The following is a 16,007-nucleotide window of genomic DNA, read 5'->3' on the forward strand; positions in this document are numbered from 1 at the left end:
CCCTGCTATGAAAGGGGCAAGAACTGAAGACATTCCTACCCATCAGCTGGAAGATTGGTTCACGTGAATTACATATCCAGGGCAATCTGAATGTCATGCAGGCGGGCAACCAGGTTCTGCACATGACGTCTCTCTTCTTGTTGTGCTTTGGTTAGAGTGTTGATCCTCAACTCCAACTGAATGTAAAGAAAACTGCATAAGGTGTTTGTACAAGATACTGTTTAGTCTCTTTGACTGAGGAAGCCTTTGTTATCCTTATTAAAAACCACCAAGTAACAGGATTGCATCACTCATAACCAGTTAAGTACAGTCACTTTAGAGGTCTAAGTACAGTACACACACAGACAGCTGTATGAACTTGGGACCTGACAGCAGTATGGATGCAGTGTACTTTTGTTACATTGATATGAGAGTCCACAGAAAGGTTTAAGACTAATTAGTTAAGCTGTTTATGTAGCTTGAAGCAAATCTTACATCTACTGGAGCTGCAGCTACATATCTGAACAACTAGGAAGATACATCTACACAGCAGCCTTTGTTCCACTTGACAGCCCACTTCTGATTACAAGTTTCTCTTCTCTTGATTTTGCTAATACCTTACTGCTGATTTCCCACAACTACCACCACAGTTGAGGCTAAGCACATAGCATAGTCATAGTCACTTAAGTAACTTGAATTTGTTTGCTGTTTACCCACCTGATCCAATTCTTCCCGAACTTTTTTTACACTGTCTTGGTCCTCTAGTTGTGTACTCATTTCTAGCCACTTATATAGAATCCGTGCCTGCTGCTGACAGGACCTGATAAGAGGGATTAGAAGGATTCGTATCCCAATTAGGAGCTCAAGTGTAAGTGTAAGCCAACTTAGACATGCTACTGATGCTTGCAATAAGACACTTTTTTTTGTTTGTTTCAAACCAGTGAGTCAAGTCTAAAAAGGGAAAAGGATGCTGAAAGGTGTAAAAATCTGTATGAAAGCCCTTGTCTTCACATCCTACTCTTGAGAGTTAAAACCCTTCAAGCCCCATTCTCTTCCAACCATTTTTGTAAATTTTTTGTTCTACTGGAGAAGTAATCTGTTATCAAACCCTAGCCACATTTTTTTTATTATTATTTTTTTGGAACTGACAGTTTAAAAAGCTAAGTCTTCACACCTCATGGTAAGAGAGCTGAAAGGTAAATTTCAGCTGCTCTGCCAAATTCATTTGCATTGCCTTCAGACTATGCCCAGTGACACTCCTGTCAAGGTTTCTCCAGTAGCTGCCAAAGGTATGATTAAACCAGTTGCTGCTTACACAAGTTCTGCATGTACCCTCTCTCTCACCTGGAGTGAACTATTAAAAGGACAGAATTCTTCTCCATTTAATTCACAGTTCTGCTGTGAAAAAGAACGGTTTTCAAAGTACAAAGAATTCACACAAAAGTGCAATATAGTGTGGACAGCATGAAGAAAGGCTGGCTATAGGGACTTTGTAACATACTTGAGTTCTTGCTTCCTGCTGAAGTAGTACTGCATTTGCTGTTGAATGTGTCGGAGCTCTGCTTCCAGCTTTCTCTGGAATGTTTCTTCTTTGGTACTGTGCTCCCTCCTTTCTTCCCATTCAGCTGAACAGAAGATGAAAAGCACAAGCAAGGAAAGTAAACTTACTCTGTTTCTTCTTATCAGGGAGTCAGATTAGTAGGCAGGAAACATGGAACCCTCTTGATTTTTTTCCCATTCTGTCACCACGTGGTACCTACCTGTTCACACAATAGATCAGGTATAGTGAGAGAGCAGGTGTCCTGACAGCATTGCAGGTTTTCAAGACCAGTTTAAACACACCCAAGATGAGAAATGCACTAGTCAATGGTTTAGACTGCAAATGCTGTTTACAATTTAGTGTTTCACATCTGCTCTATAAGTCTGGCCTCATGAAAAACTTTAATGCCCTTTGCATCCTGAAAGATGCTGCATAAAGGGATGCTTAGACATCATCCACCCCCTGTAAGTTTTCCCAGCAATTACAGCACTGAGTTAATTTTTCCCTCCCCAAGAGAGTTCAGCTCCATATTCTTGCCATGTGTACATGAATGCCCCAGCACTAGAGCATACCATTGTTAAAATCCTGACCCCTACTAGTTCCCATCCCTCAATCCCCAAAACAGGGCTTTAGTCCCCTGCATCAATAGGGTCCACACAACCGTATTGCCAATCCAAATCCAAAATAAATGACTGATTCTTCACCTCCTGATGTAAGCATACAAGAATCCCTTGTCTCCCCTGTGCTTTGGGGAGGTGACTTGCAGCCCTGCGTATACTGGAGGAGGACACATAACTGCTGCAGCTTACAGCTGAGGACCTACCTGCATTTTGGTGACTCTCTTTTCCAACTAAGTCTTCAGGTGACAGCAACTGTGACTTTAAGTTTGATCGCAACTTCTCCAACTCTTCTCTGTGTTGATAGCCTTGGGAATGGGCTCCTGTGTGACCATACGCAGGCTGACCTCTCTGCAAAATCAGAATGATATTTTGTTCCTCAAAGGAGCACCTGACCCAAGCTACTAAGCCCTGCTCACACCAAGACATCACCTGTAGTTGCTGAGCCTCTCTCACAAGCACTGCTGCTTCTGTGATATTTCAAGAAATGAGCTTTCTTTTCTAGCAGGAAGATATTTCATCTAGAATAACACCTCCTTTTCTGCATGGAACAGAGGAGTTCAAAATGCAAGCACCTACGTGCAGGTAAAGTAATTTTCAGTTTTTGAGACTCTCAGATATTGTCAATGCTCCTAAACTGTGTTACTCTTAAATCCCTATAATCTGGTTGATAAACTGTAACTGCTCTGAACTTGTAGAAGGAGCTGCACTCAAGTCATTTTCTAGGAGGAACATCCTACTGGCAAGGACACAAAACCATTAAAAAGGCATGAATTACAGTACAAAACATATGGGTTGGCCAGCAAGTGAAATATTGCTTTAGACTTGGAAAAAAAATTCTTGAGCATGAGGAGACAGTTCATTTAATCAACTTCTAACTGGTACAAGAAAAAAATAGCTCAACAGCTGGGTAAGCAGTTCTGAGGAGTCGTAGGAAGAAATAGCAATAAGCAGCATGTGGGCTGACAGGAGCACAGTAAACACACTAGTTTTTCCTTCACCAATACACTCACCATTTCTGACCCAGCTTTCTCGTGGGGCATAAAAAATGAAGGAGACCGTAGCTTTGGCTTCTGAACAGCACAGTGCACATCACGTGTCCACAACGGTACAGATGGGAGAGCAGTGTGTGTCAGAGATGAGTTGGAATGAGTGGTACTGCCCATCTGAGAAAGCCATTTACAGGTGCTTTCTTCCGTTTCAGTTACTGGCATTAAGTTCCCACTCTGAGAAGAACATTTGTTCCCATCTGTTTGCTGAAAAGGTGTCCCTGATCTGTTAAGGGAAAAGGAATGCACCTGTACATTTCAACTTACTTTTATACTTCACAGTCGGTGAGGGGAAAACAATTAAAAAGGAAGAATCTTGCTGTTCTCTTGCACACTGAAATAAGGTCCTGTCTTGTGGGGGAGCTAGCTGGTTTCCTAAAACCACCAGTACTATTACAAGCAGATTCTCTACCTCAAAAAAGGAGTTCCCAGCAGCTCCTTGTTTTCTAGAGATTCCAGAAGGAAGTTAGGTCTTTGTGGTGGTAATCTTGCCTGTTGTACAGCCTTCCTGAAAAGAACAAACAAAACCAGTGATGACAGATTCATAATTATTTTAAATTGGTATAAGCTGGCACTGCAGCTAAAGAAGCACTTTTATTCTGTCATTCTACCCCACCCTGTAACATTGCCCTTGCATGCAATAACTTTTAAAGATTAGATTTCAACCTGTATCAATGCTGCCAGCTGGTTCACTGTATGCATGACCGTGCATACACAAGGACTGGTGGAAGGGGTAGAACTACTTTTGGCAGCATATGCTGGCTTAAAGAAATGTGAAATTTCTACCTTATAGCCCACAAGTCTCCTGTCCTAGGTTCTGAAGGTTCATGGAAGACTCTTCTTTGCATTTGCCCCATGATCAAGGAGAATTTTGGTGAAAAAATAAGAGTTTCACTGACAGCTCTAAGTCGCTTGGGCAAGACAAGCTCTCATAATGGTATAAAATCCCCCCACCACACATCTTTCAAATGCTTCTCTGTGTAACAGATCCCATGATAAACGACCAATACTCTACAAATTCATAGTTGCATATTGAGAAACTCCTAGAGGAAAGTATAGCTGAGCTGATTCTACTCATCACCAGCATGGAAGTCAAAGTCACAAATTCTTTCATAATTTGATGGCCAATATATACATTATGTGGCAGCTCTTGCATAACTCAGCAAAGCCAGTCATTTGATGAAGCATCAGAGAAAGGCAATATGCATGGAACTAACAATCATCACTGTGAAAACTTGGAAATAAAAAATGAGCCTGAGGTCTATATCTACCTATATATAGTCTCAGCTGAACTAAAGGACAGAGTGATTGGCTCTGAACCATAAACAAAAGCATATGTCAGATCCAAACAGGAGCCGAGACACAGGGCTCCAAGATATGGATATGGACACATAAATGCACAGATCGATGGATACAAAGTGTATGCTATGGACTACATATACATACACCAGAGGAATTCAGGAGAGACTGAAATTTTACACTTACAGCTCACTGAGAATTGAATCACCACCAGCAAAGTGAAATGGTAGATCGTTGCATTTTGAAGGCCACAGCTTTTCCTCTGCTGAACGTCCTTTTGTCTCAAGGCTAACATCAGGTATTTTAAATGTCACTTGCTTTTTCAGAGGTGACCCAAAAGAACAAGGCTTATTTAATTTCTTGTAGAGAGCTTTCTGTCTCCAGAGCATTGCACAACGGTAGACTGTCTGGTGAAGATTGTAGGCTGCCTGTCAACACAAAGAATAGCAGAGCATCTGATGGTTGAGAGCAGACAGTAACACCACACTACCTAGGGTAAACACCACCACAGAAAGGAACTGCAGTTTCTGATGACCTGAGAGCCATACCAGCTCTTCACACTAAATTAGCAGGTCCGTGTTAACATTCAGATAAAGAGAATTAACTGGGTACTTCTGCAACAACTCAGGATGCACACAAACAAACAGAACAAGCAGTGTCTTGTAAATCTGGAAAAGAGCTGGAAAAGCTGACCAGGAACAGGAAGTAATCAATACATGCATCCCTATCCTCCTTTCCACACACAGGGCTGGACAGACATTCAAAAGCACAAGTGACACTACAGTCCACTCTTGCAGGTCAAAGCAGTACTAAAGCTAGGACAGGATGAGATGCAGCTTCTAATGTTTTATGTTAACACAGTCCCAAGTTTAAGAACCCTAGTTAATGGCAAAAGTCTTATCCAGCTACATTGTCTATTGGAGGATTTGACCAGTTTTGAAATAGCTTCATTAAGAAAGGCTCCCAGTTACCAACACAAGTCTCAAGCGCCCTACATTCAGTTCGGAAAAAAAAGGACAAGGTATTTTGCTTTGAACCACAGGTAAAAGCATATGCCAGATCCAAACAACAGCTGAGACACAGGGCTCCAAAGTCTATACATACTCACACACACACACTTCAAATACAGATCAGAGTTTGGTGCCCTGGATGTACCTGAGTGTTCACTTGTCTCTCACCTTTATCTGGTGCTGGGCTTGGAGCTGTCCCCGCAACTGTTTCATGCCAGCAGTGTACCTCAAGATCCAACTTACACCTTCTCTCATGAGAGCAGTACGATAAACTTCGGTGGCTTCTTCAATGCGATCTTTCCTCTCCTGTTGCACTTGGACAAATCTCAGCCAAGCACTGAATACCTACAACACCAAGAGCAGATACCTGGCACTATTACAAAGACAAGTTCTGGGTTAGGGACTCCACTCCCCCTGCAGACAAGAACACTCTCAGTTCCACTGGACAGTAATAAGCAGAGCTACTGCAGGACAAACACCACAAGGACAAAAGAATAGGGGTTTGAGTCAGCTGAGTCAGGATAGGAAAAACAAGCCTTTTTTTTATTATTTGGATTACAAGACATGGGGACAGTTTTCCAGCATCTCAAATCAAAATACAGGACCCCAAAGAGGAAAGGAAAGAGATGAGCACATGCACTCTGCTGATTGCAGTCAGACCTGTGTGTCAAGCCAAATACATTTGTCTGCCCCCAAGCCTTCCACACACTTACCTTCCTCTGCAACGAAAGAGACCAGTACCACAATGCTTGCACTGTCTTCTGCTTTTCCCATTGCTGTTGCAACAGCTATTAGAAAAAATAAATAAATAAATAAATAAAAATATAAATATACATATATATGTATATATACACATATATATATATAGTACAGCAATCAGGTTGGGAGTTTACATATGCCACACCAGAAACACTAGCCAAATCAACCAAAGAAGAAGTGCTGGTGGAGCCTTAGCAGAATAACCTACCCCATCTACCCAGGATATGTAAGGTGTCTCTTGTGCTAGTGGAACAAAAACTTAAATAGTTTTGTTTGGTCCTCATGTGAATGGAATATGAAGGAGAAGAAAGGCTAAGCATCAGCAAGCAGCTATATACTTAACCCAGAGGACAATTCCTTACCCGTGTCTTCCAGCAGGAGAAGGAAGTAGAGCAAAGTCTGTCAGTCATTAGCTGATCTGCCTTTCTCTGTAGCAGCTGTGAAACAAACAAAACAGAGAGGTGCTTACAGTCAAACCCCAATTATGTGAGCCAAATGCTACTAGAGCAGAACAGATACTAAACAGCCTTTACCATCCTTTGTTCTGTTGAGGCCAGCCACTCTCAATATCCAAGTGCTCTATGGTGTAACCCCATCTGCAAATACCCGTGAGCCCACAAGGATTTCATTAACAGTAAATGATCGCACACATGGCAAGCCTGACTTGTCATCTCCTGTTAAGTCTGATAGTTCTAATTGAAACTTCTTCAGGCAAGGCACAAGCATGTTCCTTCTTCCTCAGTTCACAACGCTCTCATGCTCCTCCTCAGCCAAGACTACTATTCCCATCACTAGGAAACATGGCTGGCTCCTCTACACCAGCAACTTCCCACCCTGGGTGACTGGCTGGGGAGGAGGTTGATCCTTCTCACCATTTTCCCAACACACCGCTGATGGTATTTCTTCCATTTTTCCAGGTACTTCTGCAGCAGGTGCTGCTGGTGGTGCTGCACTGCCTTGTGCTGCTGAGCCCTCAGTATCAGAGACTCCCTAGTAGATTCTTTCCAGTGAAGAAACAGGGTCTGTAAACGCACTATCAGGAGAAGAGAAATTAAATACCATACTACCATGAAAAAGACACTATTAGTTTCAGACAGTATCTAGTGATCAGCTGCTCTTCCAGATTGTTTCGGCAAAACCTCACACTGACTGTACTCAGCACTAGGAAGAAGGAAAGTGGAGCATTTCAGGTATCAGACAGTGAGCCTTGACTTGCAAGACTTCCCTGATATCACTGACATTCTTTATAATCTTTCAGAAATCATTTGCCACCTTTGTGCTTCAGAGCCATCAGCCACATCGTTTACATGAACTCATGAAAATGTTGGCAGACTTTGAGGGCCTTTCTATATTAATTACTAGAGAAAGATCGAGGCAATAATTGATAAGATTACTTTCATGACCCTCAGATCATAGATGTCTCAGCTTTTCAATGTTAGTAATGGGAAATTCCCTTGAAAAAAGAAGTGTTATCATCTATTATATAGACAGGGAACCAAAAGAGAGGCAAAAGTCACAGAAGAAGCCTTCAATAGAACACTGTAGTCCCAGGTCATTCGCCGTTCAATGGGACTTGTCCACGTAGGCTTAATATCCAGTCATCTGCACAGACGATACAAAAGACTGCCCTGCTAAGCCACATCTTTCTAAGGTTCTTATGCAGATAGCTAAGTCTTTTGAGAGTTTAATATTCCCATCAGCTCACCCATATCCAAATGTTTTCTGGCCTCCATCACAGCTGTCACCTTCTGCTGACGGTAATGCATTTGTAGTAAGGCAGCGTACCTCCACTGTAGAAACACCTAAAGGTATGATGCAAACAAGAGACAGGATACAAACTGACATTACAACATCCTTTAGAAGTACCACATTCTTGACACCACAATCATTTTCCACATTAGGCTCAGAAAAATGGTGCAAATCTCCTAAATAAAATGAAATACAGCAGTATTTTAGAGGGTCCCCCTGGCATTTTTCAGGCAAAATTCTCTGTCCCACCCATAGATAATACTACTATGCTGTATCAGACTGTTTTCCCCTTTCAAGGGAATACGAAGAAGGAAAATAAGAAGAAAAACCACGAGCTCACTCAGAGACAACTGTTGCAGAGATGTCTGTAGAAATAACCTGTGACTGGGAGTTTGGATCTCCCAATTTTCAGGGCTTTTCTTGATTGTTGCTCTTAAATTAAGTTTTTGATACTTCTAATTGCATTACCTGACCCCTGCCTAAGCTAGCAATCATACAGACCTTGGTATCTGCAATACAGAACATACCTTTGACAGGATTACTCTCCTGTAGTGTACTTCTGCTCGAGCAGTTGCCTTAGCTTCACAGATAAGGGAAAGGGCATTTTCTCTCCATTTACACAGAATCTGTCTGTAGGCAAAATGAAAACAAAACAAAACAAAAAACATTAAGAATTACTCTCACTTGTTCGTCTGGTACCTTCCCACTCACAGGGGAACCAAAACCAGCTGTCTCTATAAACTCAGTCTTGCAAATCAGTTATGGTTTCTGCTGAGAGAAAACAGAAGGCAGTGCAAAAGCAGAATACAACCCTTAAATCTAGCATATTAAGGTAAGTCAGACTCTGCAAGTGGCTCAAGCTGTATAACACACACACAAAAAAAGACATAGTTAAAATTAAAGCAACTACAACCAATATACAGTGACTTAACCTTAATCATCCTCCTTACTGTAATGGAAGAAAGCCTCTACATGTTCCAGGCTGCTTTAATATTACAGCAGTCAGAATCTATGCACTGCAGAAAATGATATAGTTTGCTGTCTTGACTCTCTCATGGGGCTAAACACAGATAAAGTCTGGCATGTGCAATAGTAAAGTCAATGAGACAGTTAAAAAAGAAAAAAAAGTTAAACCAAAACAGATGGTGATCCACTAAGAGGTTGAATTTAGTTAGTTGACCAGCACAGAAATAGCAATGCAGAGTAGACAATTCCCACCACCAAATGCTCAAAATTTTACACAGGTGGCAGCAAAAGCAATAGAGTAATTTGGCTGCAATGTAGTCAATTCTCTCTCATGCTGCTTAAGGAAATACGGCCTTACCGCAGCAGTAGTCTAGTGTGCTGTTTCTCCTTTTCAGCTACTTGGTATAGGATGCACTGAACGTTATGTTGATAACTCTGTAAGAAAAGCAACGAGAGGTGAGATTTCCTAAACTGCCGGGACCTTTGAGGAGAGAAGATATCTGGAAACTCTTAACAGCAGCTTTAGAATTAAGAGAACAACAACGACAAAAAAAAGCTCTAACTACTGGAATCAAATGCAGTTTTTCTGAGATGGGTAGTCATTATATACTCATTAATGCTATTATTTATCATTCACCGACACCACAAGATGACATTGCTTCTTTTGCTTCAAAGAATAATGCTAGCACTCACACTAGTCAGCTACAATAGCTTCCATTCTACTTGCACACTTGGTGCATAAGCACCTGGAGTGAAACAACATAGCAGCTTGTTATTTGCCATTTCAGCACACACAGACAAGTTCCACAAAGTGTCATTCTCTCTTACCTTCCAGGCTGCCAATGTCTTGCTCAGTAGTGTGTGCTGATAGTGCATATCTGCTTGCACCAGCTTTGTCCATTTCTCACACCGATGTCCCACATACTACACAGAGAAAAAAAAGGCAGAGATTGAACAGATATATGATGGAGGGAAATCTAGCAATGGCAAAGAGCAGAGGGAAAAGGATCATTTCTAATCTCTGGTGAAACAGCACTTCTTTTTCTTGCTATGAAAGGTTTTCAAACTAGTCCTGCACTCTGCTATTCCTCTCAAAAAGGCTAGTTGATGCCTTTTTTCCCATCCTTTTTGAGGAACCCTCTCAAAGACGCATTTGCTACACTATGTCATGGCAAGAGATGGCATAAAAATGAAATGCTATCTGATATTGCGTGCTATGACCTGTGCATAACTATAAGCCATACACCACAGACTTACTGCAAATTTCTAACTTAAATAAAGCTTTGCAAAGGACATAATTGGCATTGACTAGGAACAATCTGATCACACTAATGCTGGTTACATTCTCAGATAAATCTCAAAAGCTCTAGTTCCATTCTCACTATCCCTGAACAAGTGAACAGGAAGAACTCCCTTTATTCGCTACACAATTCCTGTTCCAGCCACACTGAACTGATTTTATCCACCTGGCAAGAGAGGAAAACTTAGGAATGACTAGTATTTAAAATCAACCATTTCCTTTAATGGTTACAAGCAATCCAATTTCAAGCATTTAGCCATATGTTAACTCTCTCACCTTTCTCCACTTGTTCCAAGACTGCTGCAGACACTTTGAATGGTGAAATCTTAGGGCTTGGCTCTCCTTGAGCCTCCTATGGGAAAAATGATTGAATTATTTCTCCTCCAGTACAATCCATGTTACTAGACGCCTCTAGCACAGACATGTCCACACTCGCTATTTTCAGTCTACTAAATAAAAGACAAACCAATAGAATCTAAAGCACAAATACGAAGTCAATGACTAAGAATTAAATACTGCTTTGTCAGAAGTGGGCCACCACAAGGCTAATCCAAATAATTCTCTCTTCTAAAAAACTTCTTACTCCATTTTTCTCTCTTGAGTTTTTTGTTTCCACAGACAAAAAGCCTTTAGCAGCAGCAGGTCCCTGTAGTGATCTCTTGCACAAGCCAACCCCTTTTTCTCTTCCAGACGTGCAGCTGTTCTTCTACACCAGAGGCACCAGAAGCAAACCAGCAGTTGCCTTTCAAAATGAAATATAGCCTATAATGGAGAGAAGGTGGCAATAAATTTGTGACACATGCCAGCTGCAAACAACAGAAGACAATTTTTCAAAAGTTGACAGGCATAGAACTGTCCCCCATGTGTTTTCATCTTTTTTATTTTGACCAACAATGGACACATCAAAGTCCCTTTGCTGTGAGCTTGTGTGAACAGTGTTCTACACATTTCTATGTACGTGGACAGAGAAACTGTTACCAGAAAACAGAAGACCAAAAAGGAAACACAGAAGCTGATAACCAGCATGTGAAAGACTCCCAAGAACCGATAAGCTCAAGAAACAAGTCCTGTTGAATATGTATGAGCAGATAAACGCAGAACACCAAGAGCCAGCCCTATCTCCACAAGGCCACCAGCACACACTACCTTTGACAAGGAGTTGTGCAGCTCACCACATAAAATAAGGCAGTGGCTGATATATAAAAAACTGCAGGATTATATTTACACCTTAGGAAACGAAAGACCCCTTGAGGGACTTCCTGGACACCAACCTAGAAGCCACTACTGTGTTTGCACAACCCCGTACTTATAGCTAGGGTGGGGAACTAGCTGGGGTGACTCCTCTTTATTGTTATTGTTTCAACCAGGTAACTACAAAACAGAATGAGAGCATATATATACACTATGTGAGGGAATAAGAGAATGAATAGCATGAATAGTTATCTGTTAACAATAACAGTTTGATTATATTTATTAATAAGCAGCTTAAATTAAAATGGTGATTAGCAAATACTTGTTGCAATGCGTTCCCTGATTTGATTCAATACCACCACCAGAGAGAAAGGTGTTTACAACACAAAGCCCATCTCACATTAACTGATGTTCAAAATAGTGAACAAGAAATCATTCCCTCTATTTCCTGAGCAAGACCAGGCAAAAGAATTACTTTTACCTTTTTCTCTTCCATTCTGTATTCTTGCTCCTTGCACGCCTTCAACAACCACGTGTCAAATATCCGTCTCATCAACATCTTCCTGAAAGCAAAGAGGGAGAATATCAGCACAGAAGATAATTCAGACAACTTATTTTATCAATTTCAAAAGACCAACACATCTACAGCTTAAATAGTTAATTCATTTTTTAATTCATGCTAGCCTTCCCTAGAAATCAGGCAGCTCTGTCTCTCTATAAGTCTCTGGGTTTAAAAAAAAACACCATTTGTCACCTGAAATCCTATGCAAAACACACGGGACAAGACTAAAGCATTTACTGAAGCTATTACAACTCCCTGCTTTCATTCAGATCATTCAAAAGATCATTCCAACTACTGATCAATTAATTTATTTTACTTACAAAAACACAAAAATATATAACAACTTTATACTTCTTCTCCATTACAAATATAGTCTGCTCCCTCCTCCCTTGGAAATATTTTGAAGATATTACTCTTTTTATTATTCTTTTATTATTATTTATTCTTTTTCTTTTATTTATTATTCTATATTCTTTTATTTTTATTATTCTATATTCTATTTTCTTTTATTTATTATTACATCTTTTATTTATTATTTATTATTTTTGTTTTATTTCTTATTATTTATTTCTTATTATTTATTCTTCTTATTTATTCTTTTATTATTTATTTTTTTTTATTACTCTTTTTTATTTTCTTTTTTTTATTATTTTAAATAAAGAAAAACAAACATTGTAATAGGACTTGAAAAATGTTATGACAACAAATAATAAAAGCAGAGTGGTCTAGTGTCAACACTGAATGAATTCTACCAAAGCCTCTTTATAAACAAGGCAAAGTTAGTTGCCATCATTATCAAAGCTTTTTTCTTTGTAGGTGGAGATAAACCTTCCTTTCTAGCCTGCCTCCTCCCAGGGATGCACAAGACTTATTATCAAATAGTATCCCAAAGTTGCAACAAATACATATTTGTGATTAACAACTATATGCTCTCACACAGAACACACATGGTAGAAGTGTCGCAGTCCAGAAGTTTGAGTTAGTCTAGTAGAACTAACACCCACTCAAAACTACATCTGTTATTTCTAAAACTTAATCATGCGGGTATACTAATTAGATTGTCAGCAAGTCCCAGCCCTTCTCCAGTTAGCTCAAAATACACTTCGGACTCTTAGCAGGTGATTTTTAGTAGGTGGCTATTACAAGTCATTTCAAATTTATAGTAAACAACATGAGTTAAGTGAGTCTTTCTGGAGGGTACAGGTAGCTGCCAACAAGAGCATCTTTGATCAGCAGACGGTCACAAATCTCAATTGATGGCTCTTCTGGGGTATCTCCTGATCACCAGATGCAGCAGCTGGGGCACTGACATACGAAACTGCACATATGTGCATCAGAGATCAACAGGGAAGTTGAGTTCTGGCAAACTGTCATGAAAGTTTTACTTAGATCTGGTTGGAAAGCAGCCCCAGACATCTGAACAAGGAACACACTTCTTACAATTGTATGTTCAGGAAATAAGACTTCATTTATACTCTTCTAAAGAGAAAAGATTGCATGCAAAAATATTTCTGGCTTACGGAATCAAGGTACAGCTACAGAATCGATGAAACCTTTGAACCATGTATTTATTCATCCTCTTCCTGATGAGAGGCATAAATTACAGTGAAGTAATTTCATGCTACAACTCATTTTCACAGAGCTTATCCTCCTGGGACTTTCAGCCTTCTCTCTCTCCTTGTCTGCAGAAGATAAGCTAACACACCACTGCTGCACTCTAACACAGGGTGGAAAATTTCCCACTTGCTTGCAGAAATGCACTCCAAACCTACTTGTTACTCTCACAAAAAGCAAGCCGATATCCAATGAAAACCAAGCTTCCTACAGCTTGTTTTTCAGTTGTGAAACCTGACAGAAACACAGCAATCTAAAACAGAGGATGTGACTGTCCTCTGCAAATGAAAGCTGTAAGCTCCCAAGTCTACTAGGAAACAGGATTCAATGCTAAAAGAACATTTTTCCCCTCCCAGTTTATGCAGGAGGTGTCCGAGGAGTAGATTCATTCTAAGACTGTTTCCAAACATAAACCTTCCAAGAGAAGAAAAAAAACTGTTAGTTTTCTAATACAGAAAATGGGAGATAGGGTTTAATAGCACAAGAAGTTGTGACCCTAACTGAAGGGTTAGGGCTGAATCCAAGGCTAAGAATACAAGCCAAGGTAAGGTCTTTAAGGAGTCCCAAAAAAGATTAACATTTCTTTCTCTCCATCAGTATTTCCATCCCCCTCAGATTTCCACAATGAACAAATGCACAATCTTAGAATTGCTGGGCGTGTCTGAGGCTCCATAAAAGTAATCAGTAAGATAAATCATTACCCTGAGACAAAGGCTAATGGCTGAATTTTAAAGAGGTGATGAGAACCTATGGCATCCGTTTACTTCAATAGACAGCAGAATCAACAAGCAACTCTGAAGCTGCAGTGTGAAATTACTGGGAATCTTCCTAACTTAAACTGGAGTAACTCTAGGAATTGTAACTGATTTATTTTGGTGCAAGACCAAACTTGTGAAATAATCAATATCATCATTGTGAGTTTGGGTTCTATTCCTATGAGTATCACACTGGTCTTGGAGCCAAAATTGAAGTTTACAGGTACATCTTGTTTGTTTCATATTGAATCTAACTGCACATACTGCAACTGACTGTAAGGTAGGTAACCAGAGTAATATTTCTTCAGTGACCTCTGAACAAAACCAAAGTGATCCTGAAGTCAAGACATCATGAAATCATTTTTCCACAAATTAAGAACAAGCAGCTAAGACTCCTGAAGAACTCTTTACAAGGAGCATTTCTATTTTCATCAGGCAACCTAAGTGAATCTTACAAAACCTATAGTTTATTAAAGACTCATTGAAGCAGCCCAAAACACCATCCATAACAAACTAATTTCATAAGGACAATCCTAAGTCTGTGTGGAAGAACAGTAACATTTTTTTCATCTCTCTCCAGTGTTGTTCACAGCTCTTAAACTACTTCCATGCCTGAAAGGCTGCCAAGATTTTATTCCCCAAATGTCTATTGGTTTTGACTTACTGTCTCTAAAGAGGTGCAAACCAGCCTGACTCCTTTTCTGAAGATTTCCACAGTCTCTATTTCCTAAGGGATTCAGAACAACACTATCTCAAATAAATAAACCTAGTTAGTTCTGAATAGATTACAGACATTTGCCTTTATGGGTTTGGTTCTAACATTGAAAATGCATTGATGACTTCTCTCACAGACGGAAAGACAAAATAATCTGTCTCATTAATGTATGATGACACAAGTAGCTTGTAATCATTTATTTTGGGTATACTCATGTAATCCAGTGCTATTCATAGGGATTATGAACACTGCTATGTTCATGAACTGTAAGAGAGGTCCTGAAATCAAAACCAAAACTGCATTGGGTAAAAAGACAATGCCTAGTGATCAGTTATTCCAGCAAAGAAGAATTAGAAGAAACCATCCGAGTAGTTGCTGAAGAAAATAAAAATAATAAAAAGCACGAAAAATATAAAAATGCACACAAAAATATAAAAGCTACCCTTCACCAACAACAGACCAGCAGAAAATCATTTTTCTATTTTCTTTAACTGACTGAATTGCAGAACTATTTGTAATTTCAGTCCTTTTAACCTTTCCTGCTCAAAACCAAGCCAAATGATGGGCAACACTGTTATCCGCTCCAAGTTAGACACCAAGCTTCACTCTGAATCTTGCAACTGAAGAGGCTACTTTGAAGCAGTCTAACATAAAAGACAGTACAATCAAATTACAATTATTCCTCTAGATTCAGATGGCATTAGCATCACCTGCCCTGCAGAGCATGATAAAAGCTAGCTGTCAGTAGAGGATTCAGAGAAAGACAGTAGCAGACTGTTTCCAACAACCAATGGTCAGCAAATGGACTCCACAGACAGTAAAAATCTACTGAAACACTAGCGATACCCCACACCTGCCTGAAATTTCTCCACTTGACATTTTCTAGCCACAGCTTGAGAGAT

The 16,007-nt window shown here is 39.9% G+C and overlaps 1 protein-coding gene across 1 annotated transcript in view; it reads right to left on the bottom strand.

Annotated features, from left to right (window-relative positions):
* Positions 1–16,007, bottom strand: part of SFI1 (SFI1 centrin binding protein) — a 32,117-nt gene that overhangs the window by 4,856 nt on the left and 11,254 nt on the right. Inside the window, exons 13-30 of the mRNA XM_084297240.1 lie at positions 11,941–12,022; positions 10,852–11,030; positions 10,545–10,620; positions 9,797–9,892; positions 9,327–9,403; positions 8,530–8,632; positions 7,959–8,055; positions 7,126–7,286; positions 6,616–6,690; positions 6,208–6,282; positions 5,663–5,839; positions 4,671–4,912; positions 3,598–3,693; positions 3,150–3,411; positions 2,343–2,487; positions 1,481–1,604; positions 697–799; positions 40–176 (exon numbers count right to left, since the gene is read on the bottom strand). Coding sequence (XP_084153366.1) covers positions 69–176; positions 697–799; positions 1,481–1,604; positions 2,343–2,487; positions 3,150–3,411; positions 3,598–3,693; positions 4,671–4,912; positions 5,663–5,839; positions 6,208–6,282; positions 6,616–6,690; positions 7,126–7,286; positions 7,959–8,055; positions 8,530–8,632; positions 9,327–9,403; positions 9,797–9,892; positions 10,545–10,620; positions 10,852–11,030; positions 11,941–12,022 — 2,278 coding nt within the window. The 3' untranslated portion in view covers positions 40–68. The remainder of the gene's footprint in view (positions 1–39; positions 177–696; positions 800–1,480; positions 1,605–2,342; positions 2,488–3,149; positions 3,412–3,597; positions 3,694–4,670; positions 4,913–5,662; positions 5,840–6,207; positions 6,283–6,615; positions 6,691–7,125; positions 7,287–7,958; positions 8,056–8,529; positions 8,633–9,326; positions 9,404–9,796; positions 9,893–10,544; positions 10,621–10,851; positions 11,031–11,940; positions 12,023–16,007) is intronic.

The sequence above is a fragment of the Netta rufina genome (genome assembly GCF_964035555.1).
Source record: "Netta rufina genome assembly, chromosome: 17".
NCBI classification, from domain to species: domain Eukaryota; kingdom Metazoa; phylum Chordata; class Aves; order Anseriformes; family Anatidae; genus Netta; species Netta rufina.